At 39.2% G+C, this 27,644-nt stretch overlaps 1 protein-coding gene across 3 annotated transcripts in view; it reads right to left on the bottom strand.

The window, feature by feature from the left end:
- The window catches only part of DMD (dystrophin), a 1,466,768-nt gene that overhangs the window by 404,485 nt on the left and 1,034,639 nt on the right, over positions 1–27,644 (bottom strand). For all 3 annotated transcript variants that reach the window (XM_065405744.1, XM_065405758.1, XM_065405751.1), the window contains one exon: positions 4,954–5,143. In XM_065405744.1, the coding sequence (XP_065261816.1) occupies positions 4,954–5,143 (190 nt within the window). The remainder of the gene's footprint in view (positions 1–4,953; positions 5,144–27,644) is intronic.

Below are 27,644 nucleotides of genomic sequence, written 5' to 3'. Positions count from 1 at the left end.
AATTAATTTAGTGGGGGGGGGGGGGGAGTGTAAGCTGCAACCATCCCCCTACAGAATTAACATGAGATGATCCTCACCAAATGCAGTTTAATTAAATAGACTGAGCTTTAAAATAAACTAAGGATACAATCTTTATTCGATCATTTCCCATACCTTGTTCACTGTTATGATCAGAGTCACAGCAGATGGTAGACTCACTCCATAATAATTGTCTTTGTTTGAAACACTTTAAACTTTCTCCAAAACAAATACAAAACACTTTCATGATTTGTTCTGTAAATTTTGCCTGTCTTCGTTGCTGCATGACAACATCACATAGCAAACATTAAGGCCTCTATTTCTGTTTTCAAGAAAACAATCTTCTGGATGGCACTTGAATTTCACTGGAATTGCAAGAAAAGATAATGTGTTTCCTCCCTCTTTCCCAGTTATTTTTTGCTCTATAGATGCTTCCAACTTTCCTTGTCTGCTTGTAAGAGATCCACTTTCATTCACACACTACCCTGGGTTATATAACTCAAAGGGGAAGAGTAAGAAATAGAAAAAAGAAAAAAACGGGTCACAGTTGTGCAATATATACATATTGTTTTCATTAAATAAATCAAATTGAAAAAGCAGCTTTTATAAGGCACTGAAACCCGGCCTGCATGGACTTCAAGGCTCCCTTTTGCCCATTGACATAGGGTCCATCAGCGGAAACCCATGTCTTCCATTTACTAGTCACTGGCACCTTGGCCATTCACCAGCACTGGACACCTGCTGCATGTTGTGACCAGCTGACATTTGTACAATTTCTAATGTTAAAAATTCCTAAATCCTATATCTATTTCATCTGTGTCTCCGTGACGCTATGAGGAAGGGGGGAAACCCACTATGCCCCAGCCAATTTGGCCCAGATGGGAAAAGTTATTGCCTTGTTACTTGAACAGACAATCACTTAGACACACAGCAACCTGAAAACACAGTTCCTATACTATATAACTAGATAGACGGAGCATGTGTTCTGCTAAAAATGGGGCAAGGAGCCTGAAAAAAAAAACCCAGGCCAAGCTTTAAAGAAATGATTGTGGGAGGAAAGAGCCAATTGGCTTGCATCTCTCTAGTTGTCCAATGGCAATGCCAGGGAAGAAGGGCCTATCCCTGTATACATTCCTCCTTTATCCTAAAACTGTCTGGCAGCTTGCAGATCCAGTCAAGTTTCCTATCCATTAAATCAGTGTGTGGCAGTGATAAATATTTAGTATCTATATAATTATTTTTAAAGAGAAGGCAGTGTGGAAGAATGATCACTGAATTGGGAGTCAGGAGTAGAGCTAGCGAGAAAAATTTTTAATAACGTTTTTCAGTGAAAAATGCCAATTCATCATAACAGAAACTTTGTGAAACAAGGTCGGGTTTGACAAAGTTTCCCAACTCACAAAACAATTGAGAAAAAAAAGTTTTGAAGTTGTCAAAACTTTTTGTTTTTACAATTTTCAATGAAAAATTCTGGATTTCCTGTTCAAAATGGATTTCATTTATAAATTTAAACTGAAAAAAGGTTAGATTGAAATAATGTTCCAAATTAGCAAAATGTAACATTACAATAAACCAATTTTTTTTCCATTTTGGGTCATTCAGTTTGTGAATATTTACAGGATTTTGACTATTCATCCTATTTGAGATGTGAAATTTTTTTAAATCATGGAAATTATTCACGGGATAAGAAAAAACATTTATTGCCCAGCTATAGGCAGGAGTTCCTGCATTGTAATATTGGCTCTGACACTTACTCATGATGTGCCTTTGGTTAGTCACTTCACCTTTGATCTCAGTTTCCCTTCTTGCTTCTTCGCATATGGGGATAGTAATGCTTACCAGCAAACATCACAGGTTCTTGTGATGATTAGTTAATGTCTATCGACTACTTCACACGCATAACATCCTGTATAAATTCTAATCGCATTATTAAATAACACTGATCAAGTGATGATATGACCGTCGCAGTATGTATCATGTATGCATAATGTTCATAGATAATCATTTATTTGCTATATCGTAAGTCCCGGGGAATAAGGGCCACTATCCTTTCTGTTTTGTAGAGCAACAGGTACATTGCTGGCCCACAATAAATAATAAGAATAATGTATTAACTTGCTCATATATTATTTTTAAGATGATGGTTTGGATTTGTCAGCAATACTATCATCATAACCAGAGAGTCAGCAATATGCTATTGAGCAAATAGAAGTGGATTAAGGCTAGCAGTTTGTTCTCCAGATAAGTTCCATATATATTAATGCTTAATTGCTAGACAAATGACCTTTATCATTTGAGGAATATTCCCAGTCTTTAGAGCAGAAATCTGAGGTCAATCTCACACATGATAAGTAGTGCAGTATTAAGTAAACAAACACTTGAGCTGTTTCAAAACACAGCCCTGAACTTAAAAGTTAGTGAAACTCAGTCCATGTCATCTGGTTTGCAATGCTGCACTACTTTTAAGTAATAGGCAGCTCTTATAACAATGATGATTTCATGTAATACAAAATCATGCTAATCACCTTTATCAAAAAGGGTTTTTTTCCCCCCTTAAAGCACACAGCACAACTTCATTTACTTCAATGAAAATGCCTTGGATTTCAGTATGGGAAATAATAGGCACTTTCCCACCCTGTACCGTTCCTTACATGAGGAGGAAAAAAATTCCAACAAATTCCATAGCGACATCAACCACATTAATTCCACTCAAGAGAAAGACATTTCCTAATCCACTTGTGCTTGCAGCACTCATGAATTATGAGGTTTTTCTGGAGGATTAAACATGCTATGAAGTGTCTGATAAACAGTGATAGGCAAATAGTCTAGCCAAAAGTATCAGGCTATATATAGAGAGACTGACAGAGAGCTAGAGGGGGAAAAAAGATATTTTCCCCCCTTCTACCCATCAGCCTTCACTGAAAGTCAAAAATTACTGCTCCATGGTTGGACAGATATATATGAATCAGTTGGGAGTAAGCGACAATAAAACAGCTGCTGCTGTGTCTTTGCATACTAATGTTTCTTTTTAATATGTAAGAATCACTGCTCTTGCTGCAGAGCCAAGATCAAACAGTGAACAGAATGGTGTTTGAGTCTTGAAAAGGAAGCAAACAGAGATACTGCTACACATTGTGCCCTTCATATATTGTGAAGACATTTTTTTAAACATAGCAAAAACCTTGAAGAAAATTCAGACTTATGCCAGTGCAACAATTCCTTTAAAAGACAACTCCCAAGGTTTTTAAAAATGTATTTTAACTTACAGTACAGTTATTTTTTATTTCATTTACTCTATGGGTTGTCTAAAGTTGAGCCTAACATTAATTTTAAATCTTTCTTTTTCATATTTTATTGTATGTGCTCTGCTTTCTTCATCCAAGGATGACTCCCGCCACAGTAATTTTATAAAGCAATGCAGGCTGAAAACATGGTGTTTCTGGTCAAATATAACTCTATTTCTAATAATTTCAATTATATTTAAGAATAAAATACTAGACCTCTGTATGCAAGGAACTGTTTTGACGGATGACTCATTTTTATGTGACATACAAAAGTTACCACGCCAAATTAAATTATTGCTAATACTGCACACAACATAGAAGTGTAAAAGGACAACTTTTTAATTCCAGTAGCAACCAAAAAATCAGATACTTGAGAGTGAAAAGAGATGGACTGTACTGGATATAAATGGTCTAATTCAGTACAGCATGACCTCCCATTCATAACTACTTCTCAAGGATCATACCAACTAAAGTCAGACCCAGAGGGGTGAAAATTTTGAGTATTTTTTAAATAAAAACACTGGATAACCATAATCCACTTTGCAAGCAAAAAATGGTCCAGACTTGATTTCTAAGGAATGCAGCATTTCTGGCTTTTTAAATGTACTTATTTACATATGGAGTTTATTAATAATGCATTAGCATTACAATGGAAAAACAAGTTATAGTAGAATAAATACTATAAAGTGCATTTGAGAAAAAAGGTAACACTATCTCTAACCTAATGTTATTTATGGAACACAATCTCTGTAATTTTCAATTAATTCACATTTTGAAAATTATCATCTCCAGACTCTGGAGTTTCCAGATTTGGATGTGGGTGAATTTATTATTACCAAGGTGAAGCTAAAGCACTTTAAGTACATTTTACACTACAGCTCTGCCTTATATGCATCACAATAATTTAACAAATCTGTGAACACACATCCCTATTGAGAGCACAATGCAAATATAAGTGCCTTTTTCTTATCAAGACTCTCTTAAAAATAACGCAAGAAAACATGCCATCCTCTCTTTCTTAACATTAAAGGTAGAGAAAGCTATTTTTTTTTATCTAGGGAAAACAATTGTCTGAAAATTGTATGATCATTAACTCTGACAGGTCATCTTCTTTTATTCCAACTGAGCACGTTAACAAAAATCAGCCAAATGCCAGATTAATATTTTTGAAGTATTTGAAAGTAATGGAGCAAAACTAATTTAGTTAAACAACAGAGAATAAACTAAACACGATATATACAGGACTGCTATAAATATCAGAAATGCATAACAAACACTCATATGTCAATAACTCTTACTTTAAGACTCTGCATCAGCACCATAATTAATTTTTCTGCAATATAAAAATCTAAATATCTGTTTCAGCAAAGTTTATTTCTGTTTGTTTTAAGTTGTGCTTCAAAACACACAGTATCTCATTCAGTGTCTAAATGACTCAGTCACTGAAAGACCAGGATGTTAAACAGAATCAGAATGTGTGTCACCCAATTTTTAAAGGAATTCCCCAAAGCAACAATTAAACATCGGTACCACAATCAATATTATTTTCAGTTTAATTTCAGTTTAAAATAAGCTGAACAGCATGCACAAGCACAAAGAAATCATTATCTTGCATCCATGAAGGTCTATATAGCTAAAGCACTTGACTTACCTGCCACTGTTTCATGAGCTCCCGAACCTCTTTCGTGTCCTCTAGTATCCTTTCCTTGTGTGTAGCATCCTGCAGGACATTGGCAGTTGTCTCTGCTTCTGTAAGCCAGGCAAGGAACTTTTCCAGATCCAGGTAGAACTGTTGCAGCAGCCTTAGAGCTGCTTCCAGTTCAGCTTCTCGCTCACTAACCCTGTGCAAGCACAAACAGTCAAATGCAGCACTCACAGAAATCAGAACAAGTGTAGATTTTTAAAAAAACAAACAAACCCACAGCAGGTTTTTACTATACTAATCAAGAGAAGAGAATTTGTAGATGAGCTACTATAATGAAAGAAAATGTACATAAGAATGATGGTCCCCCCCCCAAAGTTAATGTTCGTCTCTGTCTTTTTGGATGGTGGGAGGAGGTACACAATGACATTTTTCAACTGCAATCTAGAGGAAATGACATTACTTTGGTAAAGAACACAATGTACTGTACCTGGAATTTTGGAACTCAAACAAATCAAGGTTAATTCCTTTCAAATATGATCAAAGTTTTTTCACTTATCGCTCATAAGCCTGCTACTGCCTGCAAGCTTGTTTAATTTTTGGAAATCACAAAGTAGTTTTTGGTCACTGAGGAGCAAGGATAGTTTACTGCAATTATTAATTCCTCTAAGTTGCAAGCTGTGGGAGCTGTATTCATCACCTTGTGTCCTAACAATGCAGAAGATTTTCAAAGGGTCATGAAGCTGCTCTACTATATAGAAAGGTCTTACACAAATTATACCATAAGACAATCATAAAAAGATCTATCTCAGCTTTTTAATAAAAGATCACCTTTGAAATCTCAAGAATATTTATCTGCCTTTAGCAAAAACCTAAATGATAACAATTTGGTAAAGAAGAATATTCAAGGACCTGTAATGAAAATTCCTTAGGTAAATTTGGTCTGATCCATCAGAACTAGCAGAAAATTTTTATGTCCTATTTGCACGCACACTTTTTGATTATTAAATTTAGGCTAAAAATTGATTCAAAATTCAAACACCTGCATGTGACACATCACTTATTAATGTGACTGTCAGTTATTATGCAAAACTATAATTTATTTGAGCAGTAACTTTATCATGGGAAGTGCATACTAGGCAATAAACAACTCCTGAAGATCTGGTGGCAGCACTGCTCATGCATGAGTTGTTTATTCATCATGGGAGATGTTTTTGCTGAGCACACATTCTTCAGCAGTGTAGTTAGTGCTATCATACAAGATAGAAGCCTCCTCTTTTGTCTTCACTGCATTAGCTTGGAATGTATGGAATAGGTTTAGAAAATGTCAACCATTCATAATAAAAGGGTTGAGTCTAAACATTTTTCATCTCATAAATACAGTTTAAGGTCTGATAACTAAATATTAGCTCCATAAACTGATTGACAAAGGAAGTTAAGACTAGGTCTCTTCTACATCAAAATCCTACTGCTGGGGAGACTCTCAAACAATTGTCTCCTACTGTTGACAGATCTGCGTGTGACAAAAAAGCAGCAGAATTCAATATGTATCTTCCTCTATCTGCAGTAAACATATTGCCATATACATCCGATTGTGGAAGGTATTTCCAGAGTTGCACTGCTCAATCATATGTTCAGTCTTCAACCAATAGCTAGCTTAATATTTGTCCATGATGTTTCAGCATAGCCTATATTAAGATTCCAACTACTTTTTCCTGGCTAATGAACAGTTATGTGACCTGAATTTACACAACTTTCTACTGATAAGCATATATGTTTGGGTTGGAAGTCCAAGAGTGATGCAGTTTTCTAGGTAGTCTGAAAGAAAGTTGCACAACAGATTATCCCAGAAATATTTTCCAACGTTGTAATTTTCCCACCCATTCACACTGAGATCATGCAATTTCTGTGTGCTAGAGCCAATATCAAATCTTGTTTATTGTCACCAAATGGTTAGGTTCCTAAAGAACAAAAGGCACAACCTAATACCTAGCTGTTACTGAACCAGGAAAACATGAATTAGGCTGAAAAGGGGTTTTAACGTGCTTTACCTATTTAACATGTTTTTTCATCAAGGATTCTTCCAAACTATGAATACAGCCAGTAAATGCAGAGGGATTTAAAGCAGCCAATCAGAGCTCAGAAGTGTGAGCAGAGAATTCAATTCAGTCAAATGACAATCTATTAACTCAGAGCTAAAATCCACAATCCATGTTTCTCAACCACCTTGTGACAAAGGTGACTATTATTATTGAACCCATTTTTGTAATAGGGAAAGAGAGAAATATGTTAAAGCCCTTGTCTCAGGCTATTCATGTATTCATTTATTATTTCTTCAAGAGATAAAGGACTGTATTCTGATGTCATTTACATATGTGCAAATCTGGAGTTGCTCTCTTTAAATCAACAGAATTATTCCAATTTTACACTGGTATGAGTAATATCAAAAAGTGGCTCTAAGTGCCCACGAAAGCTTATGCCCAAATAAATCTGTTAGTCATTAAGGTGCCACCAGACTCCTCATTGTTTTTGTGGATACAGACTAACACAGCTACCCCCAATAAATATGATGATAGTGTATATTTCATAGAGAGAATCTCCCTTTCCAGTTTTCAACCCATTACAGATTGGTTAGCTAAAGCTCTATTTTCTTTGACATATTGCTGAGCAAAGTGCTCTGTTCACACTTAGTTCTCTACCTCCATTCTAACCTCTTGAAGTGAGTGAAAGATGTCCTTTTTCCTTTTATTAAACCAGGGCCGGCTCCAGGCACCAGCGGAGGAAGCACGTGCCAGGGGTGGCACATGCTAAGGGGCGGCATTCCGTCCATTCTTGGGGCGGCACAGTCCGGGTGGCTTTTTGTTGTTGGTGTTGTTGCTTCGGCAGTCCGAGCGGCTTTTTTTTTTTGCTTGGGGAGGCAAAAATGGTAGAGCCGGCCCTGTATTAAACCAACATTCTTCATTCAGCTACTGACTAGGTATTTCTGGAATAGCTAGAGCTAACATAACAGAAGACAACCTTAATTTGGAGATTTAAAAGGGGGTTTTCGCCTTCCTCTGCAGTGTGGGGCACGGGTTGGAGGATTCTCTGCACCTTGAAGTCTTTAAACCACAAGTTGAGGACTTCAATAGTTCAGACATAGGTCAGGGGTTTGTTACAGGAGTAGGTGGGTGAGATTCTGTGGCCTACGTTGTGCAGGAGGTCAGACTAGAAGATCATAATAGTCCCTTCTGACCTTAAAGTCTATGAGTCTATGAATAGAAAATCCCACAGGACCAAGAACAAAGAGTTATTGTATTCACACTTATTTATATACATAAACCATGTTATTGTAGTAATTTTCCATAATAGCTCAGAAAAACTCCAAAGTTATTTTGCAGAATGCAAAGATTTTCTTGTGTCCTCATACTGTTTCCTGCCACATCCATGCACATGCAATAGCCTGATCATTTCACTCTGCCAGGTTACTGGAAGAGCATTCATGCTCAAGGAATTGACATTGCAGGAGATATTTTATATTTTGAGGCTCTGTGCCACAGTTACAGGTATTGGGGCCAAAAGTGTAGCCCCACTTGATTATCGCATCTCTAGAGCTGCCAACTCCAGTGTGGAATCAAATAAGACAACATCATATAGTCCAGGTCTGATATGCACTGGGTAGTAAGTGCTCAACTGGTGTGAGCTGGAGCGCACAGGCTATAGGGTTGTTCTCTACTCATTTGCCATAATTGAACCCTGGTTTGTTTGGGTGACAGTGTGAGAGGGCATAACAGTGGCAAGATAACTTTCTTGTGACATCACTCGACTCAGCTTTGGTGTTATAGTGTATAGCAGATAGATGTCTTGCATCTGTGCATTGCCATGTTCACCGAAGATGGAAAAAGACCTTGTGGGTTATCCAGTTCTACAGAGCAGGATTCTTCTGTAAATTATGCTTTTTTAGTGTTTTTTAAATTTAGTTTTAAATATATCATGTAATACAGCTTGAATCACCTGTGGACCACACTTAGAGCCCAATCCTACAAAAACTTGAGCCTGTGCTTAAATCTTTGCAAGATCAGAATCTTGCTTTATAATGTGGATCAATTCCCTAACAATCTGAATTTACTCTGAAACCTGGGACACAGGCATGAGTCTAAGTAGAATCAATGTGAACCTCAGCAGATCTGATAAATATAGCTGAATGCTACAAATAGGATACCAAGGTGTAAAAGAAAAGGAGTTTGTTATTTTCTCCACTGTAGGCTGCAAAGTAGTATCAAAAACTAAAACTGACCCACCAAGGTTAATAAATAGGTAATTTTTAATCTAGAAAATTATGAACATGAGCTCAGGTCAAGGGAAAAATTGACCAGATGTAGACATATTGCTGAAGACCAGAATTTATGTCTGATGGAAGCATCTACACTCCAAGAAACAATACTTTCTTTAATTGTACTGGGCTTACAGTGAGATATATGTTAGCTATAAAGAATATTCTGACACTGTTCTGCTATGACCCTCAGAAATCTTAGGGAACATAATTCTTTGACCATGCAAAAACACATGGTTTTCCACAGAGCATACTATTAACTACAAAACCGCTGGTATTTTTGCCTTCTAAATATTGGCACATTTAGCATTTTATTTACTCTCTTTATATAGTAATCACAACAGGTCATCCTCTCAACTATGGAAGAAATAACATCTAAAACGATTATTGGAAATGGGATACTTATTTGAAACAGGTTCTCTCTTATTCTCTCTCTCTCTTTTTATTAAAAAAAATATTGTAGATCTTTAGATTGCCGACGTGTTTAAAAAGTGTTAAAGTTTTAGGTGCTTGCATTGAATTCTTAAATCAGACATACACAGACCTTACATGAATCTAGGTGGGGGGGAAGATGTCTTACTCTTCAAAACAAAGTCACAACCTTTATCATTTAACAATAATCTCACAACAATTAGAATTTGAAACTGTAATAGGCATGTTCCATGCTTCTTTCTGAAATCTCTGCAGGACGTCCATATTTTTTTAATATAATTGGTCCTTTAATCAGTGATGTATTTGCAAAATTATAAGATTGAAATGAGGAAAGGAAGGCCTCTGAGATGATGAATAAAGCAGTTCGGATGTCACATGTAGGATATGATAATGCAAACCACAAGAAAATTATAGGAGAGAGTGAAATACATACTCTGGATGAGGAGTTTAGTGGCATTAAATAAAGAATTTAAGGCAGGGTTTCCTTGACTTGTATCATCTAAATATAAGTTTGATTTTATATCAAGTACAAATTATAACAAAGGAAGATGGGTGAAGGAGGGAACATTTATTGTCATAGAAGAAGACTGGGCAATCTAAATACTACCCCTTCCCCTCTCCCCCACCCGACACATACACACTATTTTGAATTGCTGAAGGTAAGAAACAAAGCATAGAAAGGAAAACATGACTCTCTGTTAAGATGCCCCTAATTCTTTACTGTCTAACTTGACATGATGATGGCACTACTGCAAACATGGCAAACTGGTAGGAGAAGCAGTAGAGTTTCCACCCCAAGAATCATCTTCAATCCTTCCAGAGAACAAATCCCCACATCTGCTTTTGAAGTTTTAAGGGCCTGCTCAACCTAAAGATTAATGTTTTGAAATTTGGCTGCCAAAGCCCTAGGTGAAACATGTGTGACGGCGCCCCCCCATAAGGCTTTGTGGAAATATGCTTATGACTATATATGACATAACTGGAATATGTTCTGTGCTACATACGCCATGTAACATATCTATGTAAAAGTTATGATTTACTGACTCTATTAATCCTATCTGTATGCATGTATCATTTTTGTATTCAAAGTTATGAATATTGGCCGTGTACTGGCTTGATTTCTAAATAACCTTAATAGAGCATTTGGTCAGTTCCTGGAGAAAGGAATTCACAAAGTTAAGTGCCCAATCAAGAAGCACTTAAGGAACAATGCATCTTGGAATGCTCCAATCCACATAAGAAGTCTTCCAGGAGACATTCAACATACCATGTGGGCAATGGCTTCTGCCTGTAAAAACTGAGAGTCATGCATGGACATGTGACTTGTCCAGGTGACTCCAGAACTCCATCTTGGAGATGTACTTTGCATAGGAGAGAGGAGGGAGTCTCCACCCACAAGAGAAAGTCTATTTAAGCCTGTGGGAGACCCCTCCATTTTGTCTCCAGCTGGCTAAAGAGATAGCCGCCTCTCCACCCCCAAAGATACCTGAAAGAAACTGGAACAAAGGACAGTAACAATAGGCGTGTGAGTGATTGCTGGACCCAGACCAGCAGGAGTCTAGTCTGTAAAAGGAAGCTTACTGGAATTGGTGAGGTGTTATTTGTATTAAGTTTCTTAGACATAGACTTACATGTTCTAGTTTATTTTACTTGATAATTCACTTTGTTCTGTCTGTTACTACTTGAAACCACTTAAATCCTACTTTCTGTATTTAATAAAATCACTTTTTACTTATTAATTAACTCAGAGTATGTGTTAATACCTGGGGGGGGGGCAAACAGCTGTTCATATCTCTCTATCAGTGTTATAGAGGGTGAACAATTTATGAGTTTACCCTGTAGAAGCTTTATACAGGGTAAAATGGATTTATATGGGTTTACACCCCGTTGGGAGTTGGGCATCTGAGTGTTAAAGACAAGAACACTTCTGTAAGCTGCTTTCAGTTAAGTCTGTAGCTTTGGGGTAAGTAATTCAGATCCTGGGTCTGTGTTGGAGCAGACTGGCGTGTCTGGCTCAGCAAGACAGGGTGCTGGGGTCCCGAGCTGGTAGGGAAAGCAGGGGCAGAAGTAGTCTTGGCACATCCGTTGGCAGTTCCCAAGGGGGTTTCTGTGATCCAACCCGTCACAATATGAAAGTTAAAAGTCTGTATTTGGGAAGTGTTTATGTTTCAAATTTAATGCTAGTGAACCCAAATCACTGATTATCTGAATTTTGGATGTTCCTCAGATTTACATAGAAACTAATTTGATCTGAAGATGCAATTATCAAATGCTTTAATGTCTCTTTCCTACCAAAAGGGGATCCAGATAATTACAGTTTTACTCATATTTCTTTATTGTTTCCTTAATGTGGTTTATTCAATAAAATGTTTTCTACAAAAGAGTTAATAGCATTCTTAGAGTGGTTTCAGGAATTCCTGCTCTGCGTATATAGAATAAAATAGATGAATTTGTTTCACTTATATTAACAGAATCCAGTAACAGAAGTAAGCACTTCCATTCCAACTTTATTTAAATAGTTTTTTTCATTCTTTCAAATGTGCTAAACACAAAGGCTGAAACAAAGGATCACGTTTCTGTGGCAGAGAAAGTTCTGAACAGCTGGAGAAACAGGTCAAGATCCAAGTTAAAAAATACAAACCATCTCTCTTTACAGTTTCTAGGTTGTTTTTGGTAGTCGTGTTCAACCAGATTGACACAAATCAATAAAGTATCTGACCCTTTGTCCCTTCCTGTATCTCAATAGTCCATAAACTCTGAACAATAGTATAAAAACAAAAACCAACATAAAACAACAGGTCTTCTGTTCTAGAACTCCCTACCCTGACTCAGAAAGAATCAATCAACATCCCGCCTCCCCTCTGGCTTTCATAAGGACAGCTCAACCTATTTAAGAGTCTAAAAGCAACTTGGCTCAGCTTTGATTCTGCTCTTTGAGGCATTGCCAATTGGGACTCAACCCTCCTTCTAGAATTTAGCCATCAACAAAACAAAACAAAACAAAAAAACCCAACTGACTCATCTCTCTTGGTAGGGCTCCTCATAGGGAGGAATTGGGTGTTACGCAGCTGTCAGACTACTTGGGTGGGGCAATAAACAATGTGCATACTCCATCAGAACCCAGAAGAAGAGAAATCTTAGAAGTACCATGCAGCAGTAAAAAATATTCTTCAGACACCTTCATTCAACGATCCTAAACTTCATACAACACAAAGTACATAAAAACAGCCATACTGGGTCAGACCAATGGTCCATCTAGCCTAGTATCCTGTCTTCTGACAGATGCTAACCCCAGGGGCTTCAGAAGGAATTAATAGAAAAGGTCGCCCCTGTCGCCTATTCCCAGCTTCTGGCAAACAGAGGCTAGGGACACCATTCCTGACCATCCTGGCTAATAGCCATTGATGGACCTATCCTCCACGAAGTTACCTACTTCTTTTTTGAACTCTGTTACAGTCTTGGCCTTCACAACATCCTGTGGCAAAGAATTCCACAGGTTGACTACATTGTGTGAAGAAATACTTCCTTTTGTTTGTTTTAAACCTGCTAACTATGAATTTCATTTGGTGACCCCTAGTTCTTGTGTTATGAAGAGGAGTAAATAACACTTCCTTATTTACTTTCTCCACACTAGTCATGATTTTATATACCTCTACCATAGTCCCCCTTTGTTGTCTCTTTTCCAAGCTGAAAAGTCCCAGTGTTATTAATCTCTCCTCATATGGAAGCTGTTACGTACCCCTAGTCATTTTTTTGCCCCTTTCTGTACCTTTCCAATTCCAATATATCTTTTTTGTGATGGAGCAACTAGATCTATATACAGTATTCAGTATGTGGGTGCACCATGGATTTATATAGAGGCAATATGATATTTTCTGTCCTATTATCTATCCCTTTCCTAATGATTTTCAACATTCTTAGCTTTTTTGACTGCCGCTGCACAGTTTGAGTGGATGTTTTCAGAGTACTATCCACAATGACTCCAAGATCTCTTTCCTGAGTGGTAGCAGCAAATTTAGACCCCGTCATTTTATATGCATAGTTGGGATTGTTTTCCAATGTGCATTACTTTGCTTTATCAACACTGAATTTCATTTGCCATTTTGTAGTCAGATCACCTAGTTTTGTGACATCCCTTTGTAACTCTTCACAGTCTCCTTTGGACTTAACTATCTTGAGTAGTTTTGTACCATCTGCAAATTTTGCCACCTCACTGTTTACCCCCTTTCCCACACCATTTATGAATATGCTGAATAGTACTGGTCCCACTACAGGGCACCACTGGGGGACACCTGTATTTACCTCTCTCCATTCTGAAAACTGACCATTCCTACTCTTTGTTTTCTATCTTTTAACTGGTTACTGATCCAAGAGAGAACCTTCCCTCTTATCCCATGACAGCTTACTTTGCTTAAGAGCCTTTGTCAATGGACCTTGTCAAGGTTCTCTGAAAATCTAAGTACACTATATCCACTGGATCACCCTTGTCCACATGCCTGTTGACCCCAATAAATTCTAATAGATTGGTGAAGCATGATTTCCCTTTATAAAAACCATGTTGACTCTTCCCCAACAAATGGTGTTCATCTATGTGTCTGAGAATTCTGTTCTTTATTACAGTTTCAACCAATTTGCCCGGTGCTGAAGTTAGGCTTACCGGCCTGTAATTGCTGGGATCACCCCTGGAGCTTTTTTAAAAAGTTGGCATCACATTAGCGATTCTCCAGTCATCTGGTACAGAAGCTGATTTAAATGATATGTTACATACCACAATTAGTAGTATGTATCTACTAATACATAAGGCTACGATTTAGTCACAGTGAGACTGGCCCTGGAGCCGATCAGCAGCAGCTGGTGCAGTTGTCTGCCGGGCCACTGCAGCAGCTGGCTGCATGCCGCTCCAGCAGCAGTCAGTGCGGTTGTCCCTGGGGCCACCTGAGCAGCAGTCCCTTGAGCCAGCTGCTGGGGCAGCCTGGGGTCAACCACACTGGCCACTGCAGAAGTCATGGAAAGTTATGGAATCCGTGACTTCTACGACCTCTATGACAGACATGGAGCCCTACTAATATATACTACAAAGGTATGTGGGAAAGGCCTAGAAGTCAGGGATATTGAGTTATTTTCCCAGCTCTACTGCTGACTACATGATGTTGAGCAAATCATTTAAACTTTTGCCCTATTTACCCATCTGCAAAATGGCAATTATAATACTTATGCTCCTTACGACTAAAGGGGTTGGGGGGATATGATTGAGGTCTATAAAATCATGACTGGTATGGAGAAAATAAATAAGGAAGTCTTATTTACTCCTTCTCATAAAACAAGAACTAGGGGTCATGAAATGAAATTAATAGACAGCAGATTTAAAACAAACAAAAGGAAGTATTTTTTCATACAACGCACAGTCAACCTGTGGAACTCTTTGCCAGAGGATATTGTGAAGGCCAAGACACTAACAGGGTTCAAAAAAGAACTAGATAAATTCATGGAGGATAGGTCCATCAATGGCTATTAGCCAGGATGGGCAGGGATGGTGTTCCTAGTCTCTGTTTGCCAGAAGCTGGAAATGGGCAACAAAGAATGGATCACTTGATGATTACCTGTTCCGTTCATTGCCTCTGGGGCACCTGGCATTGGCCACTGTCGGAAAACAGGATTATGGGCTAGATGGACCTTTGGTCTGACCAGTATGGCAGTTCTTATGTTCTTACATGGTATGTTATGTGAGGCTTAATGTTTAAACAGTGCTTTTAAATTCCTGAATGAAAAGCAGCATAACAAGTTCAAAGTATTATTCCAATGTAAACTACAAAAAGCACATAACCCACTGCGACTGCGGGGCCTATTTCCGATCCTTCTTCCGCTCAGGCATCCGGGAAGATTTCCTCTGGGCGGCGTCTGCTGGCTCCCTTGACACCTTTGAGCAGCAGTGGGTGCTGTCCAGGGTTCTCTGTTCGGTGTCCCCGTCAGGTTCCCTTCGTTTAGCCCTGTGACCTCACTCCTGTCCCTGTTATATCTTTAGTTGTCCCCCGTAATTAATTGAGATCCCAGACCTTGTGGATCCTCCCCTTAGGCTGGGGAGGTCCTTTAGCAGTGGGCGGGCTTCCACCTGCCCACTTCCAGGATCCCAACAGGACCACTCTCCTGTAGCCATCTGGCCTGACCCTGTCACAGTAAGTATTCTTCATTATTTTCATAAGAATAAATGAATACTGCAGAAAGTAAAAAAAAAAACAAAAAAAACCCACTGAGCATATCCCAGTGGACTGTCATAAATTTATTTAGAACAGGTGTTTCTTTAAGAGTGATCTAATGGGGAAATTCACAGTGTTCAATGGTCTGCTAAATCACACTTCTATCTGTGTGCTGTGGTGGTCTAATGTTACCACGTTGGGTTGTAAGATAAAATATGTTGGATACTGGCTGGCTCAGTATTGGTTAGAGGCTTTAATTCTACACTTTGTGAGCTCCTCTATTTAAGTGCATTTTCTCTCTTTTCTATTCAGCACAATTTAAAGCTACCCGAAATTTCATTTTCTGGGGCTAATCACTCTCTGAATCCAAGACCCTCTGGTCTGTGCCTCCCTTCCGGCAAGTAATGGAGGAAGTTCACATTTGTCCACAAGGCTAGGGGCTTTGGCCACATCCCTTCTGCCATCATGATAGATGCGTAACTGCAAAATGGAATTGGAACAGTTAATTCCAATGATACACTTTGACCTGTTAAGGGGCCATCGCAGAGATACTGAAATAATTCATTTCAAGAGATGAAGGATAGGTCAATTCCAGAAAGGAAAATAATCACATAATATGCTTCCCATTCTGAATCCTGACCTAAAATCCTTCACATTAGTAATATGAATTTATGTGAGGAGCACCTTCTTGCCACAAGGTGATTCTGCTGAAGGTTAAAATGTAAAGTCTGTAGTGATTTATTAAAATGTTGATAGATGACTGATGGTAGTTTTGAAGATTTCTTCTGTGATAGCTGAGCTACAGTGCGTCTAGAAATCCTTGAGGAACTAATGTTGCGGGGGCACTGATCCTTTCTGAAACCATTTACTCTGTGGCTGAATATGTTTCAGTGATCCACTAAAGAGCTGGAGGAGTTAGATGATATCTGACATAGGAGCTTAAGCCAGGATCCATAAAGGCATTTAGATGTTACTCCATTCAGCATGGTAAACCTACCCCCTAGGTGCCCTGCTGCCTAATGGAATTTCCAGCCCTGAACTAGGGTCCTCAGCAAAGAACTCTCTCTTGAAGTTAGGTCCCTAAGCAGGGCCGGCCCACAACATTTTGGGACCTGAGGCGGGAGCTTAAATGACACCCTCTTTCCCCCTCGCTTGGGCCAAAACTTTGAAAGGTCTCAATTCTGCTTTCTTCCTGTTCTACTCCTCTCATGGTACTGCTCTGCTACCTACCCCAATAAAGGAGAACTAACAACTTAAAATGCCTTGTTCAAAAATTTTAAGTAACACTTAACTTTCAAATGCCTGAACAGTAAATGTAACTTTTCTTGTCTGCATAGTAAACACTAGCATTTTTATCTGTTTGAATGATCAAAGTGGTACTTTCCGTGCCTTCTTGATTTGATTTGAACTGCTTCCTGAAGTTCCACAGTCTGGCCCAGCTCATGCTCTATTGAGATGACTGTAAGGCCGACCAGCCTCTCCTGTGTCATTGTGGAGCGTAGATGTGTTTTTATTAACTTCAACTTGGAGAAGCTGCATTCTCCACTGGCAACTGTTACAGGAAGTGTTAGAAGTATGCGCAGAGCAACAAAAGCATTTGGAAAGAGGGTGGTCATCTTATTTGTGCACATATATTCCAGAACAGCCTTTGGAGTTCATCCTGCTGAAATGTATCTTGAAAGGGCTTTCAGTTCATCACCTAAATCACTCGCATCAATATCGCACATGTCATCATGTGCCAACACTGTCTCTAGTGCCCTGCATTGCTGGTGTAGGTCTTCTTCAGGTATAGTGAGGAGTTTTGGAATATCACACAACATCCCAAATATACTGCTGCGTTCCTTGAGCTGCATGAAACGTTCTTCAACTGACTGTATTGTACAATCTAGCACCTGGTTAAAGAATTCAACTTTGAATTGTTGTTTGGGGTCTCTTATGGGATTATCCCATGCCTCGTAATCAAAATGTCATCTTCTTCGGTGACTCTTGTATTCTTGAATGGGTAGGAAAAGAGCTTCAGTGTGAAGTTCCTCTGCCAACTTCTGTGCACTCTTCAGAAAGTTTTGAAATCCCTCATCTGTCCGGTAAGACTGTAGGTCTGACTTTGCTTTGTCCAGTTGTTCCATTGCTACAGATATATCAAGGTCAACACCTTGGAGTCTCTTGCTTACAACATTTATTTCAAACAGTAAGTCATACCATAACACTAGGCCACACAGAAATTTGAAGTTATGTATGTTTCTGGTGATTCCATTTCCCTCTGCCACTGTTCTCCCACGAACAGTTCCTGTCATAGCATTATCCTCCATAATGGCAACTATGGCAACACCTATCTTCCCAATTTGGTGTTTGATAGGCTTTATCGCCTCCACTTTCCCATCATGTGGCACTCAGTGGTTTCAGTGTCAGAGAGGATGTTCTCAGATGTTGCTTCAAAATTTGCCATCGATGAGTTGATGCAGAGAAAAATATATAGATGCTTTGAATTACATTAAAAAATTCAGCGGCCTCACTAGAAGCTGATGCTGCATCACTGACCACCAAGTTCAATGAATGAGAACTGCATGGGACAAAAAAAGCTTGAGGATTTAACTCTTGGATCTGTGTCTGCAGTCCTCTGTTCTTTCCTCTCATGTTGGCACCATTATCGTAGCCCTGACCTCTCATGTCAGCTATCGCAATTCCCATATCGTCCAGCTTTTTAAGAAGCACATTTGTTATACCAGCTCCTGTAGTATCATCAGTGTCAATAAATTCTAGAAAATGCTCTCTGACAGTCACCATTACAGTCACATTTTCACTAGGTTCTGCTGTTGTTACAAAACGTACCATTAAAGTCATTTGTTCCGTATGGCTAATGTCAGGTGTGCAGTCCAGAACAACAGAGTAATAACTTGCTGACTTCAGATCTGCCACAATTTTCTGTTTGACTTTTGTTGCCAGTAACTGTATGATCTCATTTTGAATTGTTTTTCCAAGGTAGTGGTGTGTGTACATTTCTTGGGTGGTGACTCTTCTTAGATGCTCCTGGAGTACAGCATCAAACTCAGCCATCAGCTCCACAATTTTAAGGAAGTTTCCATTGTTTGGCACATACAGCTGATCTGAAGTGCCATGCAGTGGTAGGTTTTGGGTAGCAAGCATTCTCACAATGGCAATGAGCCTTTTCAGAACATTTTGCCAGTAAAGACATTCTGATGCAATCTTCTCTTGATGCTGATCATCTATGGTGGCCTTTAACCTTAGTCTTGTCTCAAGCTCTTTCCACCTATGGAATGCTCTCTGGTGATTTGCTGCCTTCTCATGGCATGCCAGATTTCTAGCCAGATTTTTGTAGTCCTTTGTCCTGTAGAACCCAATGTGGCTGGAACATTGGACTGAAAGAGTTTGCAACAAAAACAGTATGCAGCATTCTGGGGTTTTGAGTACATAAGCCATGGCCTTCCCACTTTGTCACCATTGGGGATTTCACGCCAGTAATGTGTTGAATGGAAACTTCCATTTTCATTGTCTTTGGGGAACATGAAGTTTTTCACTTGCTGTGGCCCATGCAGTACAAGGAAGTCCCTCAGGCTACTGCTCAAGTGGGTCCACAGTCCTGGATCATCTAGACTTAAGGAACTAAACTCAGCAGCAGCTGTTTCTTGTGCCTTCACCACACTCTTCTCTGATCTACATTTTTCTTCAGGATTGTGCATGGTTACATCCATTTGAGATGGAGATATGGATGCTGCAGTAGCTGCCAGGTCACCTGCACTCTGACTAACTGGAAGATCAGGCATCTCCTCACCATTCACATCCTCACTGGGGCTGGAAGGCTCACTGTGAACATTTGTGTCTATGTATCTCAGGAGAGATCCTTCCTGCTTAGATAGAAAAGCTTCCTTTGCTTTCTTTCTTTTTCTGAATGCTGCATTTTCTTCTTTCACTCATGACTGCTGTTCTGTGCCAGCTATAGTGGCTCTCAACACTCAATTGAAGAGGGCAAACAAGCAGGCTGGTAGCAGGGCCGGAGTGAGGGAAGATAGCAGTGTCTTAAGGGCCTAACTGGCTCCTACTACTTCAGCTGACTGCCTGTTCTCCTCAAGTGGGTTCAGGGAAGCAGCAGGAAACAGGAAGCTCCCTGAGAAGCTGGTGTTAATCAGTCCAGGCTCCTGGGGGTGCTAGAGAGGTACATAAGAGGGAAATGCAGTGTTGTTATAGCTGTGTTGGTTCCAGGATATTAGAGAGACAAGGTGAGTGAGGTAATATCTTTTATTGGGCCAACTGATGGTGGTGAGAGAGACAAGCTTTTGAGCTACACAGAGTTTTTCCTCAGGACTGGGAAATGTACTCAGAGTGTCACAGCTAAATGCAAGATCCAACAGATAGTTTAGCATAAGTAGTTTGCACATACTCTAAGGACTATTTAAGGTGAAGTGGCCCATTAATATACCTGTAGTCTTGGGACCGAGGGGGAGAGGGGGAAATAGTGGATTACAGATTGCTGTAATAAGCCATAAATGCAGTGTCTTTATTAAGACTATGATTTTTAGTGTCTAGCAAAGTTGTGTATTTAAAGCTCCCAGGCTTGTCTTTTTAGTGTTATGCAGGTTTCCCTTGAGGATAAGGATTGACAGGTCAGATACAGAGTGACTGGTTTGTGAAAAATGTTCACCAAGAGGTGATACGGTGTTTTTGTTTATGATTTTTGTGTCTAGTGATTAGTTGGTTTCACCTATATAGATGTTATTGGGGCATTTAGTGCACTGAACAATAAACTACATGTTGTGATAGGCAAGTGTAAGACCTATGTATCTTGAAAGATGTGTTGTGGGGAGTGTTGATCATTGTAGGTAGAGTGGAGATATTTGCTGCCAGTAACATGGAGTCACACTACCAGGAGAGAATGGCTGCTCGTTTAGCCTGAAAGGAGAGTCACTTCATAGATCCCCAAGATCCATGTAGTTAGGAGGGGATTAAGACTCCAAAACCCAAATCCTCTAAAACCCTTCTAGCCAGAGAGAATGGTGCAAGGTAACCTCAGAGGATTTCCCTTCTGTCTTAGCTCTCTCCACTGTTCCCTGTTTCCCCCATGGTAAAAGAGGTTGATATGACCCATAATTAATCAAAATATTATTTAAATAGAGTTTTTCTTCATATGAGCATCCTACCTTAACATTATTTATCATACCGATCACATGAACTACACAAAATAAGTGAAAAAAATGAAGCAGGTATCTGAAATCCTTTGTTTAAATAATCAGAGTTGATATTCCAACTGTCAGAAATGAATTTTTTTAGATTCACTTGAGTTTATATTAATCCATTAATAATCTCTCCACAACTGCAACATGCCAATGAGCTCTGCAGTTTCCCAGAGAGCATGGGTGAAAAATTAGTAATGGATTAAAAAAAACGATCACCGTGTACATAGTGGGGGGAAAAAATCAATTAAAGGTGACCTGAAAAGCAAAGGAAAAGTACCGATGCCCTTCTTTAAGAGATTGGGATGCTTTTGGGAACCTATATAAATCATACATTTAGGAGAAAATATCTCTTTCTTAAAAATTCAGCACCCCTCTTTTGTCATAATTCTGGGTTAAGAAGGACTCCAATCCACCCTCTAAAGCATCCAAGCAGTGCTAAACAAAAACAGGGAAGAGGAGACTTAACATTCCTGATATTTCTAAGGTAAGAGATAAATGGTGGGAATAATATTATTAATAATAATAGTAATAATAAATGATTATTGCATTCTTTGTGCATCAGAAAGTAGAAATGCCCACAACCTCATTTATTTCTTTTTGTATATCCCTTTTAAATCATATATTTGACAATTTCAATTTTTACTACAGTCTAATACATATCACTCTTGCAATTTCACAGCAGTCAACAGTGGTATCTAATAACTAGTTTAATTATTCAGATACAATTTTGGCTTACAAAGTGTAATTAAGACTGATCATCAAAATAATTAGGTTTTAAAGGCATTTGTTTTCTTACTGTTAATTACTGTATAAACAACTAAATTTAATAATTGATGGCATTACATTAGATGAATTAAGACTCAGAAAAGACACTATTAAACTATTAGCATAGTTTTCAGTTAAAGCTGCCACCTCCAGATGTTGAGCTTGGTGGCATTACACTACAGACACTCCCCTGGTTATGCAAGACTCAACTTACGCAAATTCTCACTTACGGAAAAAGTTCCATAAGCCAGAAATAGTTGCAGAAATTTTTGCCTAATGTACGGGTATATGTTTCCAACGGACACAAAATTCGAGTTACGCAAGGCTTTCTGGAACGGAACAATTGCGTAAGTCGGGGGGCGTCTGTAGTACTCCCTGCTACCATGCAACAGAACAGGTCTTATTTTCCAAACTGACTTACTTTTTTCTGTTAGTATTTATAGTTTATGTTATTCTGTGTATTACATAATGATGTGTGGCTATAATACACCCTATGCAGGGGTAACTGCATTATATTTCTTCTTACGGAGGAGGGCAGACTCCTACCAGAACTCTCAAAACACAGCAATGGACACAATGTAATACGTAGATTAAATTGAAGCACAAGTGACTGTAGACATTTTTTTTTTAAAATAAGCATTATGAATGTCTGTCACCTTGGTTTTTATGAATAAAATCTTTAAAAAACCTACAAGTACAGAAAATCAGCACTACCAAGCAACAATGGAGGTCCAGTGCTGTACTATTCAATCTAGAAGTTATAGGTAGCTATGAATTACCCAGCCTCTGGAGAAGATGTAGCAAAAGCAGCAGCTAGAAGAAAGGCTCCTGCTTCCTATACTGATCTACAATACAGTAACTAGTACTAGTTAAGACCTACTACCATAAATTATATACATGAACACGCATATATGCACACACCCATTACTATTTATATGTACACACAATTGTTATTTATATTCCAGTATGTTTGTTTCGAAAGTCCTAGAGCATACTTGAATGTAAAAAGTGTTCATACTATAAAATGGATGTCATGCCCTAGAAGGCATAGCTTGAAGTGATCCAGGACAGATTATATATTACAGTACATACAGGTAAACTAGTAACCATAGTTTCTGTGATGTTTGCAAAGTGCTGGACTGCAAACTGGACGGTCACCTGACTTGTACTGGGGGGAGGGATAGCTCAGTGGTTTGAGCATTGGCCTGTTAAACCCAGGGTTGTGAGTTCAATCCTTGAGGGGGCCACTTAGGGGTCTGGGGAAAAATCAGTACTTGGTCCTGCTAGTGAAGGCAGGGGGCTGGACTTGATGACCTTTCAAGGTCCCTTCCAGTTCTATGAGATGGGTGTATCTCCATAATTTTTTTTATTTGAATTTGAAACTCAAAAGAAAGGAAAAAGCAGAGATGATGGACCTTCAAGCCCCAATTGAGCAATGCACTTACACACATGCTTTAAATTTAAGCAAATGCTCAAGTCACACTGATTTCAATAGAACTTTAGCACCCACGCTTGATGTTAAAGCATTAACGGTGAAATCCCCCAGAATGAATTCCAACACTCCCATTGACTTCAATGGGGATTCCACTCCATGCGTTTTGCTGAATTGGGGCCCTAGTTCTGCTTCAACAAATTCCAAAAGAGCAAATTACTATCAGATTAGTAAAAACTACCAGAGAACTAGTGCTTGATAGGTATAAATCATGGGGACTCAATCAATAAAAGACAGATATAGGACACAGATTCTATATTAGCAGGGAGGATCCTACTACCTGGTGATATTATAACATCCTGGAAAGAACTTCAAGTAAACACCCTTTTTATGTAAGTTTTGTTTCTATGATCTCGTCATCATTACCAACTCATCAAAAACTTAATCTTATCAAATAAAACAAAACAATCTGAATTCTTTTCTTCTCCCAGATAAGCATCAGAAACAACACCATTTGTTTGTACTTTTAAAATTAAGTTAAACTTGGTTTATTGGCTTGTGTCTTATATTTTTTGCATGGGTTAACATATAGATTTTAGCCACGACAAATTCTAGATAAATTATCCAAGACTCTATTTCTTAATGTGCTAGAGTACCTTAACAAAGGGTGTTCCCAAATAATTTTTTCAAAATTTAGTTATGGTCACTAATGCATAGTTTCATACTTGACTCATTCAAATAACACTGGAAGACCCAGCATAAAGTCTTTTAACAAAACATGCAAACATATTTTGATCTCTTTAACCAAAATAACTCTTTAAAACAGACATGTATGTGACAATCTATTTTAGAAGCTGAAAGTGGTGATTATGTGAGGAATATAGTGGTGTCATGCAGATTTCAAAACATCAAGCTTTCGCAGACCTAATTTCTTTCAGAGTCTACAAAGAGCTAAATTGCACATATAAAATAGTATTCTTTTGCAACCAGATGTGACTATCTGTGAACAGGAGGTCTAACTTGATATAAAAACCTGAATTAAAAACAGCTAGGCCTCTTGTCATTTCAAGGCTCACATTCTTGATTGCATTTGACACAATAATCATCATCATATCTTAAGACTGAAATCAGGCTGACAGTACTCGACTCAGGTCTGCTTCTTCCAATTAGCTGAAAATTGCAGCCCAGCTCATCTTCCGGGAAATAAGTTCATGTTTACAATTCTACAGAGGTGAAAATGTGTTGTGATGGATGTAGCAATTTAACTTGCTAACGTAAACAATAACTATTTTTTTTAAATGTACCCATTTCAGATAAATGTGCTTTGAGAAGAAAGCCAGAAGGCAAGGACACAAGTTCATACTCTCTTACCAAATATATACACACCATATATACTCGTTCATAAGTCGAATATTTTTAGTAAAAAAGGGAAGCACCAGAGAAGGGCGTCGGCTTCTGAACGGGTAGAGAGAGGGAGAGGTGGGACACAGCCCCTCCCCCCAACAGAGGGAGCAAGGAGAGGCAGCACAGCCAGCAGAGACAGAAGGGAAGAGGCGGGGCCAGAGTCTCTCCGCTTCTGGCCACGCTGCTCTCCCCCCAGCCTCTGAAGCAGCTGTAGCTCTGAGGCTGGCAGGCTGCAGCCGTGCCGCTCAGCCCCGCCCCCCAGAGCAGGCTGTTGCCACGCTGCCCAGCCCGCTGGAGTACGCTGCTCGGCCCAGCGCACTGGAATATGCTGTGGCCGCGCTGCCCAGTCTGGCCCGCCGGAGCAGGCTGCGGCCGCGCTGCCCAGCCTGCTGGAGCAGCTCCAGCCAGATCATAGACATCCTCCCCTGGCCCTCCCCAGATATGGTGGGAAGGGATGGGATGGGGAGAGTGTGGGGGTCCCTAGCTAGGGGTGGGGTTATGTGGGGGGTGGTCACAGGGGTTACTCCCCTGACCCCCAGCTTCTCCCCCCCCAAAAAAATGTCTCCACCAGTTGCTGTCCAGGCCCGTCAGGGTAAGCAGCTGGCATGCCAGGACACTTTGTTTACTTAGGTTTACCTCTGTGCCTGCGGATGCTCAAGGTAAACAAACCATCTCGGCCCACCAGCGGCTTATTCTGATGGCTCGGGAGCCAAAGTTTGCTGACCCCTGAATAATAGGGTCGGCTTATGAACGGGTCATAAAAATTTTCCATTTTTACTTATCCATCTTGGGGGGGGGGGGTCAGCTTAAACGAACCGGCTTATGATCGAGTATATATGGTATATATAAATCACATGGTGCAGGAAAAAATATTTAGGAATGCAAGTATATAGCCATGAGTGCTTTTCTAAATGACTACCTTTCAAACGGAAGCTTCTAAGTTAGTCTTTCAGCCTTTGGTTTTATCATCTACACTTTAGCATGTGAAACATCAAATATGGTTTATAAACATAAAATATATAAAATAAGGTTTAATTATAGCAAGACAAACATTATTATTATGCCTGATTTAGTACCAAGAGAAGTCAATGAGAAAATTCCCATTGATTTCATTTGGTGCTGCATCAGGCCCACTATGTACACACAAGTAAAAAACATGTAAAGATAATGGGCCATATTTCATGGGCAGCTGTGTGCCACTCCATTGGTGTAGTCTGTCACTCCCCAGCCTGGTGGAAGAGGGGCAGGAGGGAATCACCCCAGTGTAGTGATGATCTTCCAGTGACTTGCCACTCACATGGGAAAGACTCACATAGGAGCATGGCTGGGATGCCCCTGTCCCATGCCAATTCCTGTCTACATTTTTGTCTCCTTAGTGCCATTTGCAACCAGCATAAATTAAAGCAATAATTCTAACTAGCTTTTCTAACATGGTGCAGGAAAACTGGCTCTACACAAAGTTGTAGCAGAGCTAAGTTTCACTTTTATCAGATGTCTTCTTGTCAGAGGCTGATATGAAAGACAGTAAGACCAACAGGATCCAAGATAGAAATGCCAAACTCCTTTTTGAGTAGCTGGGGGGCGGTATTGTTTTGGGGCTTGCAGGTTGGGGCTTCTCTAACTTCCTATCCATCTTTGGCTGCAAGGTTTGTTCCTCCAGACAGTAGGTGTCCGGTTAATTTTTCCAGCCCTTTGTTCTAAGATGGGAATTTTTTTTAATGTAATTCTGCAAGGCATTTTCTGAAATAATATAAGAAGGACATTAATAGTCGATGGGAAAATATTTGCCTTGCTATTCTTATAAGTAAAATAATTTGCAAGAGGATAAAACACTGAAAATTAGAGCTATGCCCTTTCAGAAGTGTCACACAAAATCTTAACACAGAAATCAAAATTTACTCAACCTTGGCTAAATGATTTAGATGGGTGCATTATGGTGCAATTAGCAAGAAATGAGGTATAACTGATATTTAAGCACTTTACAGATATTCATAGTACAGGCAACTGTCACCTTTTTGTTAAAAATGCTAATGAGGAAGCTTACAAATGCATTACCAGGAAGAGACAACTTTTGCAGAATTATCTGTCCACGGCTCCACTTTATTCTCTTGCAATAAAATACTTGTACTGACTGCACAAAAGTTAGCAGGAGCAATTTTAAGCTGAAAAATGTCATTAGAAGGTTATTGTTATAACAAGTGTGATATTTTGGCAACAGGATGTGCCTAATGCGTCCTTAACGTTGAGTCTCTACTTTTCTATATGTTACTGAATAAATTACATATGCAGTAATATTTTACCTTTGCACCCATCTAAAATGTAAAGGTACAAAATTTTGAGGAAATCATGTATTTTTAAAACCTACCTGGATTTATTTGCAGTTACTGAATACACTGAAGTCCCATTCTAACCTACTGTGTAACAAATGCACCTCATCTCGATGATCCAAAGCAGGGTCATGTCATTTGATATCCATTCATTACATTAAAAATATCTCAATGATTTGATATTACTGAAGGGTATGCTTGTGTTCATTTTAAACAAAATATAATTATGGGTAAAGAAGCATGCTGTGGCTCACCACCCTAGGAACATTCTAGAAAAGGCCCAGGGGAGGGAGGTGAGCTCAACATGTGGAGTGGAGAAGTATAAGCATGTGATGAACAAATCCATGTATGGAAAGGTTAAATATGATTGGTTAGAGGTGTGTGTTATGTAACTTGTTAAGTAACTGCCATGTGCTATAAAATAGCAATGGGAGGGGCTCCTTGTTGGAGGGACTCTGGATGATTTTTGTACCAAGGGCTTTCCCTTTGTGCACACTGAATAAAGCCTTGTTGAATTGAATTGAATTGAATTGAATCGAATCGAAGACCCTTGATTTTGCCCGGCATCTGACTCATTTGGGAACCACAAAATCCCAACATTACTAAATGATATTTATATGATCAGAGCTGACCAAGATTGTTAGC

The sequence above is a fragment of the Emys orbicularis genome, chromosome 1 (genome assembly GCF_028017835.1).
Source record: "Emys orbicularis isolate rEmyOrb1 chromosome 1, rEmyOrb1.hap1, whole genome shotgun sequence".
Lineage (NCBI taxonomy): Eukaryota > Metazoa > Chordata > Testudines > Emydidae > Emys > Emys orbicularis.
Note: the sequence above shows the minus strand (reverse complement) of the source record. Positions and strands in the feature narration are given on the sequence as shown.